Source organism: Notolepis coatsorum (genome assembly GCF_963971535.1).
Source record: "Notolepis coatsorum genome assembly, chromosome: 1".
NCBI classification, from domain to species: Eukaryota; Metazoa; Chordata; class Actinopteri; order Aulopiformes; family Paralepididae; genus Notolepis; species Notolepis coatsorum.
Window position 1 is genome coordinate 315,090,792 of NC_140165.1, and position 9,431 is coordinate 315,100,222.

Sequence of the window (9,431 nt, forward strand, 5' to 3'; positions counted from 1 at the left end):
TCGAATCAGCCCCTTATTCAGTCGAATCTAGACCAAAACCCAGCAAAGTTGACACAATTCTGTCACTAACCGACGTCTGTTTTTCCTTCCTCACGCAAACTGTCTTTCATCAGATATTTGTCTGAGATGACATTTTAGATTAGATGAGATAAAAATGTATTGTCATCATACAGCAGCACAAGTACAGTACAACGAAAATAAGTTTGGCATCCAACCAGAGTGCAAATGTAGCAGTAAAGTGCAACAGCAATATACAATGTACAGGTGATTAAACTGAGTACAAAATGTACAAATGAGTACTACTGAGTGTAGTGCTACCAGATGTTGTACAGAGGTGTAGTATAATATGTACAGTGATACAGGTGTGTAAAGACAGTATGGTAGTAGCCATACTGGCCAGCAGCGTAACTAATAAGAGTAGGGTATAGATATAGTATCTACAGATATGTAAAAGGTCTATGTGCAGGTAAATACAGACAGGTGTGGATAGATATGCGGTGAGAATATATATACACCGGTGTATATATATAGCTTTTCTACATGCTATCATACAGAGCTATGGGTTATATTCAGGTGTATAAGTAAGTATATAGAGGGTATATTCAGACAAATATATATATGCGGTATATACCGCATTATTGTACAATGAGCCTGTTCATTGTTTGAATAATGCTAGAATAGTAATTAGGCCTAGTTTGATATCAGCTATATACTGACTCTAGACCGTTCTCTTTTTTTTCTTCTATTTTTTACAGATGCTGAGGAAATCCCATGAAACAGGTAACGGCTCAAGGAAACTGGGAATCTTTACACTACAAAGTGAAATGTGTGTGAAACAGTTAGGTAGGATTGGAACAGATAGTCATTAAAGTCACTACATGATTGTCAGAGTAGGGCCAACGGTATTACAGGTAGGGCAGAGTGGGGTAAGATGAGCCAGTTTTTACATTTAATGACCTCTTGCAAGAAATAATTTGACAGAAAAGCATATACACCTACCCATATTTCAGGATTTTTACTACAAATTCATTTACATTTACATTTAGTCATGTAGCTGAACACTTTTATCCAAAGTGACTTACAAGTTCTGTACAAGTCAGCAGGAAGGGCACAACTCTGGCAGATAAGGGTAAGTAAGATTGTCAAACAGTGTCGAACTTGAGTGTTGAACTTGAGTGCTACAGACTTGAGTTCTTGAGACTTAAATTCAAATGATAAGAATGCATCTGTATTAAAGGGGTAAGGAAATAGGACTTATTTAAGAAAAAGGAGAAAGAAAAACAGTGGTCCTTTGGCTCAATTTGCCCCAGACTAGGGGGTACATTAATCCTAGCCTAATCCTATTGTAAATTGAGCAACACATCATGTGTAAACTGTAGCGTTGGATACCGTTCACATGAAATTCTGTATCGGTACCCAACGGTACCTTTTTCCGGTACTTAACTCTCTCTGTAATAACAAAACATTTCATTAAAATAAGTCCAAACTTCTCAATTTCAACATTGTTATTTATTTAGAACATTTAGTTATTTATTGTTGTAACACACCACAGAGAATAAATCACATGATGATGTATTATGTTTTTAAATATATATCAACATTATCTGACCATCCTCAGTAAATATGATCAAACTCCTCCGACCTCATCTGGTCTTTCCAAAGACCCAAGAAACGGGACAGTAATATATATATATATATTCGTGGAAAAGGCTCCCTCTTGTCTAGTAATATTACAGTAGTGGCTCAGCGGTAGAGCAGTCGTCTCGTAATTTTAAGGTTCCTGGTTCGATTGTGTTTTGTTTTGTTTTGGAAAAAAAAGGAGAAAAAAAAAGATTTGGCATTTTGTTTTGAATTTCTCCCTTCAAGTTCGAATCTCGTGTTTTTAATGTAAATTCGAAATTAAATTCGAAATTCGAAAATAATGTTAACAGCCCTACTGTGTTGCTGTGTGTTGCAGGTTTCCTGTCCTGGTTCAGGAACGGTCTGGTGGCCACCGGGGTCGGAGTCATCGCCTTCGTCCAGAGCGACGTCGGGCGGGAAGCAGGATACGGTACGACCTCCACACTTGAAGGGGAATAGCTCTTTATTTAACAAGTCATAATCTCATTGGATTAGATTAGATTTAATTAGATTAGATTAAGTATCGTGATAATATCGTATCGTGAGGCCTCTGGTGATTCCCACCCCTAGTAGCCGGTAGGGTTGCTTGAAGCCTTTCTCCAACGCGTTTGTGTTTCCGCGTCTCTGATTGGCCAGGTCATGTGACATGTACGCCCAATCGTGGGACCGCAAGTTTTTACACCGGTTAAGCCTAGGCGCTCTTTCGAAGTTGGTTAAGGTTAGAGTTTGTCTTAGAGCAGGGCGATAGAACACCAGCCCTGATTCCAAACTCTAACCGTAACCAACTTCGAAAGAGTCGCCTAAGCTTAACCAGTGATAAACTAGGCGTTAGGTAGTTTGCAGGCTGTTCGACCCGGAAATAGGCGCAGAACTTGCCGTCCCACGATTGGCGCACATGTCACATGACCTGGCCAATCAGAGCGCAAAACGGGAACCCCGGAAACACGGACGCGTTGGAGAAAAGCTACACGCGGTAGGGTTGGGTACTGTTCACATTTGAACCAGTACCAGTACCAGTTCCTGGAGTCGGGTATCGGTACCCAACGGTACCTTTTTTCGGTACTTAACTCTGTAATAACAAAACATAATCATTTCAGTCGTAAAAAAACAAAACCAATCCAAATGTCTCAATTTTAACATTGTTATTTATTTAGTACATTTTGTTATGTATTGTTGTAACACACCACACAGAATAAATGGCATGATGATCATGTATTATGTTTTTAAATGTTTAAATATCAACATTATCTGGCCATCCTCAGTAAATATGATCAAACTCCTCTGACCTCGTCTGGTCTTTCCAAAGACCCAAGAGACGGGACAGTAATATATATATATATTTGTGGAAAAGGCTCCCTCTTGTCTAGTAATATTACACTAGTGGCTCAGGAGGTAGAGCAGTCGTCTGGTAATCGGAAGGTTCCCGGTTTCATTCCCGCTCCTCCCGGGCAGTGTGTCGAAGTGTCCTTGAGCAAGACACTTAACCCCTTAACTGCTCCCGATGAGCAGGTCGGCACCTCCGCCGTCAGTGTGTGAGTGTCTGAGTGAACGGGTGAATGTGAAGAACAAAATTGTAAACCGCTTTGGATAAAAGCTGCTATATATAAATGCACCATTTATCATTTAGGTACCGAAATCTGGTACCGGATGGATCTAGCGTGAGTCGGTACCCTTTTTAAAAGTACATAATTCGGTACCAAACCCTAGTCACGTGTAACTGTGTTCACGCCACACGGGCTCCCTGTTAGCTTCAGAATTTATTTCAAAATGGCTATGTTTGTGTTCAAGGCCTTAAATGGGTCTGGACCCTCAGTATCTCGCTGAACTCCTCCATCTGTGTACCCCTGCTAGAGCACTGAGGTCAGCAAATAAACTGCTCTTAGATGCCCCGAGGTCCAGGCTAAAGACTAAAGGCGATCGAGCTTTTGCGGTGGCTGCCCCTAACTTATGGAACAGTCTTCCACTCCATATTAGGTCTGCTGCCCAGACCCTACAGAGGTTTAAAACACAGCTGAAGACTGTCACCTGTTTTTATTGGCGTTCTGAGGCTCGGTAACAGATCCCTGGTCGTGTCGTGATTGTTTTTCTTTTTATTTGAAATCTTTTTTTCGAACATGCAATGGATACAAACAAACAATAACAAAAGCAAAACACAACTCAATCTACATGTTCGAAAAGGAGTAGGAAGAAGTATACACTTATTTAATCCTACCCCTTTTCCACTACTCAAATGAGTGTACTGTTTTAAAACATAAAAAAAAATATATATATATATATATATATATATATATATATGCAAAACAAAAAAACAAAAACTATACATGTAAAACATGAAAGAAATAAAATTAAAATGTAAACACCTGTGAATATCAAGTCCCTTCCTCATCCCTGTACCTCGTGAACATCATTTCCTTATACATCAGTTTGAATTGTCGCATGTTTGGACATTGTTTTAGCACCACATTCAGACTGTTCCACAGTTTCACTCCACATATCGAGATGCAGTGTCTTCTCATGGTAGTGTGTACGTTTAGCACCTTTAAATTGTGTTCTCCCCTCAGATTATAACCCCCCTCCCTATCAAAGAACAATTCTTGAATGTTTCTTGGTAGGGATGCCCCGATCACGTTTTTTGCCACCGATACCGATCACCGATCGTCGTGAGCCATATCGGCCGATACCGATCCGATACCGATCGTTTTTGATTAAAAAGAAATAAAAAATTATTTTATATAAAACGTTTTTTTTTTTTTTATATAAAATATATATATTATATAATTAGACTTGTACTTGTATTATCTGCGAGACATCGCCACCACGCAACAAGTCAAAATGCTCGCTATCTGCAAACAGCTCCACTGTCTGTGTGTACTCCAGTAGCCCTAGCTCCAAAAAGGATTCTCCGGCGCTGCAGCGGGACCCTATTGGTAACGTTATGCTTTGGTCATTTCACATTCAGCAAGCCCTCAGCTTGAATACGCATTCAATCAATGTTATAAGACATTGATATCAGGAGCTATCTGTAGCTACTGCTAGCCGGCTAGATGACGTTAAGACAACTATTTAGTTCAATCGGACATTTCGTTTTGAACCGTGAACTAACGTCAGCTAACGCAAGCTAACGGAGATATCAACATGGGCTACTAGACTTCCTGGGGCATTTGTTGATATCCGGAGCTATCAGTAGCTAGCCGGCTAAATACCGTTAGACAATGCCTACTAAAAGTGAATAGTTGACTGGGTAATTTTGTTTAAACAGTAACGATAGCTAGGTAGCTAACGTTAGCTCAGGTCGAATGCACTATCTAGACTCAGCAGAGGAGGTCCGCCTCCTCTGTGTTTACAAACTCTACACGGGTACGGGCGAGGCTAGGGAGGAGGAGCAGTTTGCAGGTCCTGTGCGTCTGAGACAAGCGAGTGAGATATCCACTTGATCAGTTTCCGCGATCGGCGAATATGACTAATTATCGGAATTCCCCGATCGCATATTTATACTGATTATCGGCCGATAACGATCGGTGGCCGATCGATCGGGGCATCCCTATTTCTTGGAAGTGCGTGACTTTTTGCTTTATACATTAATTGTGCCGTTTTAAATTCCACAAGATCATTTAACTTCAATGTCTTTGACTCCAAAAACAATATGTTAGTGTGATCACGATAACCTGCAATGTGAACTATCCTGTATCCATAATGTTATTGTAGTTTTTTATGACTTTGTGTGTATACTGTATTTCTTTTTAGTATTTCTGTTTTTGTATTGTACAGCACTTTGGTACAACTTCGGTTGATTTTAAATGTGCTGTATGAATACTTGACCGGTCCTTGACCACAGTCTTGTCTTGTCGCTCTGGAAACAGACGGCTTGATAACTCTCTCTGAGACGTACCTCTGTTACTGAAACCACTCCTGTCTTGCATCAGAATATTGGTAAACACAGACGTTATACTGTACAGAGTGACGGACATTAGCGTAGCAGCGAAGGACAAATTTCACCATTGTCAACATTATTTCCCGTTCTAAATAAGTAATGGACCGAGTATCGGAACGCCACGTCTGAGAATATGTTTACACACTCCTAGCGGGCATTTGCTACCATAGAAGATGCTTTTTTTTTTTTTTTTTTTACTTTTTGCATTTTACATTTAGTCATTTAGCTGATGCTTTTCCTCTAAAAGCAACTTACAAGTTGTGTACAACAGGTCAGCAGGAAGGATACATCAGCTAAATGACTAAATGTAAAATGTGAAAAAAAAAAGCATCTTCTATGGTAGCAAATGCCCGCTAGGAGTGTGTAAACATATTCTCAGACGTGGCGTTCCGATACTCGGTCCATTACTTATTTAGAACGGGAAATAATGTTGACTGTGGTGAAATTTGTCCTTCGCTGCTACGCTAATGTCCGTCACTCTGTACAGTATAACGTCTGTGTTTACCAATATTCTGATGCAAGACAGGAGTGGTTTCAGTAACAGAGGTACGTCTCAGAGAGAGTTATCAAGCCGTCTGTTTCCAGAGCGACAAGACAAGACTGTGGTCAAGGACCGGTCAAGTATTCATACAGCACATTTAAAATCAACCGAAGTCACCTAAGCTTAACCAGTGATAAACTAGGCGTTAGGTAGTTTGCAGGCTGTTCGACGCGGAAATGGGCAAAGACGCAGCTCGTCACACGATTGGGCGCACATGTCACATGACCAGAAACGTCAGTGGCCAATCAGATTTGCAAAACGCACAAAACGGTTGGTATTCGAATAGACGCCCACGGGCGTGGCCCCACGCCGCAGCCCATGTCTGTTCCCGGCTGCCCTTGGGGGGGGGGGAGGACGACTGGATATGGAACATTTCATCGGCGACCCAAAAAAAGAAAAAAATTGCATGTGTGTGTGCCGCTCATCGCATGTGTGTACAGAGTGACGGACATTAGCGTAGCAGCGAAGGACAAATTTCACCACGTCAACATTATTTCCCGTTCTAAATAAGTAATGGACTGAGTATCGGAACGCCACGTCTGAGAATATGTTTACACACTCCTAGCGGGCATTTGCTACCATAGAAGATGCTTTTTTTTTTTTTTTTTTTTTTACTTTTTGCATTTTACATTTAGTCATTTAGCTGATGCTTTTCCTCTAAAAGCAACTTAAAAGTTGTGTACAACAGGTCAGCAGGAAGGATACAACTCTGGCGGCTAAGGGTCAAGCTTTTTTTAAACTTGAGTGCATAGTAGGTAATGGTAAAAGACGATAAGAAGGTTCGTTTTTTTTTTATTATAATCTTTAAAAATTCAGATATAAAAGGAAAATGATCCTCATCCTTCTTACTGTCTTTTACCATTATGTACTATACTACTATGCCTACAGTAACACAGGTACACAAAGGGAGATTTCAAAGAGATTAAGCCGGTTGTAGGCCCCTGTCTTTTTCTATACATTTACTTTCTTTCTTCCTTAAGTCTTTCTTGGAATTGTAGGCCTATGTTTTTTTTTTTCTATAGATTTCTTTTCTTTTTTTTCTTTAAAAGTATTTTTTGGAATTGGGAGAAATCTTCCATTTTCCCTTTTTGAATTACTCACAAAACCAATAGAGAGAGAGAGACAAGGGTTTCCCCTCCACCAAAGAGATAAACACAATGGAAAAACATGCAGAACAGATCGCTGACGAAGACGGACAGGAGCACTTGGATTGGTCCCCGGGCGGCCTATATTCGAATACCAACCGTTTTGTGCGTTTTGCTAATCTGATTGGCCACTGACGTTTCATGTGACATGTGCACCAATCGTGTGACGGCAAGTTCTTTCGACGGTTAAGCTTAGGCGACTCTTTCGAAGTTGGTTAAGGTTAGAGTTTGTCTTAGAGCAGGGCGATAGAACGCCAGCCCTGATTCCAAACTCTAACCTTAACCAACTTCGAAAGAGTCGCCTAAGCTTAACCAGTGATAAACTAGGCGTTATAGGTAGTTTGCAGGCTGTTCGACGCGGAAATGGGCAAAGACGCAGCTCGTCACACGATTGGGCGCACAATATGTCACATGACCAGAAACGTCAGTGGCCAATCAGATTTGCAAAACGCACAAAACGGTTGGTATTCGAATAGACGCTCCCACGGGCGTGGCCCCACGCCGCAGCCCATGTCTGTTCCCGGCTGCCCTGGGGGGGGGGGGGGACGACTGGATATGGAACATTTCATCGGCGACCCAAAAAAAGAAAAAAATTGCATGTGTGTGTGCCGCTCATCGCATGTGTGTGTGTCACTGCATGACGACATTGTCAATGTGTGCGCAATGAATAAAGACTTCTTCAAAGGTCCAGTTTAATCTTAATCTTCAATCTAATCTGAGAGCAATCAATGCAAATCAATCAATCAAAATTAGCCACACAGTTAAAAACAGAAACGCTGCTCTATATATATCCGCTCTCTGGAACCAAAACACTGCCCTCCTCTCTGCCCCCCCCCCCCCTCCCTCCTCCAGCCTTCTTCACCCTGGGCGGGGTGTGCGTGTCGTACGGCGCCGCCTCCTACGTGGTCAGCCTGGTGGTCCTGAGGAGGACGATGCTGCTGTCGGTGCCCGCGATGCTGCTGCACGTGGCCGTGGTGGCGGCCGTGGACCTGTTCTGGCTGTGCGCCGTGTCCATCTACATCGGCCGGCTGGAGGTGGAGATGGTCCACGACGACGACGAGTACGGGGAGGGGGGGGGCGAGGACGACCACGACCACGGCGAGTGCCGCGAGTGCCGGGAGAGGCGGGAGCAGCAGCGCCGCGGTGGTTACCGTGGTTCCCGTGACGACAGGCACCACGGTGACGGCGACGAGGACGATAGGGGCAAAGGCCAGGACAAGTAGAGTTGTTCAGAGACGGGAGAGTTTGTGTGTGTGTGTGTACGTGTGTGTGTGTGTTGGGGGATATATGTTTTCTGTGATCAGTTTGAACAGGGCGTCTTCTAATTTGTGTGTGTGTGTATGCGTGTGTGTGCGTGCGTGTGTGCTAGGCTTCTTCGAAAGAAGCCTAAAATCCTCTTATTATATTGTGTCATCATATACATGTAGGTCGTTGTTGTAAAGGGTAAGAAAAGGTTAGTTAAAAAAAAAAACGATTGACGAAAAATGCTGGAAATCCTTGTCTGTTGATATTTTGATCTTCAGTTATTTTGTTTACGGTTTCTGTGTAACATCCTTAAAAATTGTGTTTTTATAAGAGCTGCTTTTTTTTTTTTTTTTTTTTTTATTTCAACAGTTACCTAAAGGGGCACTTACTTCACAAGGATTCAATGTCCCCCGATGACATCACTGGTGGCCATATTCAAACTCATTTTACTCGATAACTGTCAAACTAAATGAATATGTGCAAAACCGATTTATGTTTTTGGATGCGTGTGAGATTATGTGCAAAATAAAGCAACATTGTGTTTTGATGAAGTGACCCTTTATAATGACATCACTTTGATAGTCGATAGGCTATTTAAAATGATATGATATCGTAAAATGATATGATATCGGTGATAACATATCTTTAAGTGTTACACACACACACACACACGTACACACACACTCGCACGGTGCCTCAAGAGTATATTACTCTTTGCTATGTTTACTTATATTAGCACTGTACTCGGTTGTATACTGTATGTAATCCTTGACATTACTCGGGAGCCAACTTCTGTTTTATGCCGTTTTCTTATTATTTTCATCGTTTTGTCTTTTGTTTCCTCTAAATCTCCCACAGAGTTCTTGGTATGAAACAAGCCGGTGTCCTTATGCTGTGTGACTGTATATGAACGAACCAGTGTGCATGTTTTTTTCTTTTTTTCTTTTTC

The 9,431-nt window shown here is 41.7% G+C and overlaps 1 protein-coding gene across 1 annotated transcript in view; it reads left to right on the plus strand.

The window, feature by feature from the left end:
• Positions 1 to 9,029, plus strand: part of tmem160 (transmembrane protein 160) — a 9,807-nt gene extending 778 nt beyond the window's left edge. Inside the window, exons 2-4 of the mRNA XM_084322831.1 lie at positions 756 to 780; positions 1,958 to 2,050; positions 8,090 to 9,029. Of these exons, the coding sequence (XP_084178957.1) occupies positions 756 to 780; positions 1,958 to 2,050; positions 8,090 to 8,460 (489 nt within the window). The 3' untranslated portion in view covers positions 8,461 to 9,029. The remainder of the gene's footprint in view (positions 1 to 755; positions 781 to 1,957; positions 2,051 to 8,089) is intronic.
• The last annotated feature ends 402 nt before the right edge of the window (positions 9,030 to 9,431 follow it).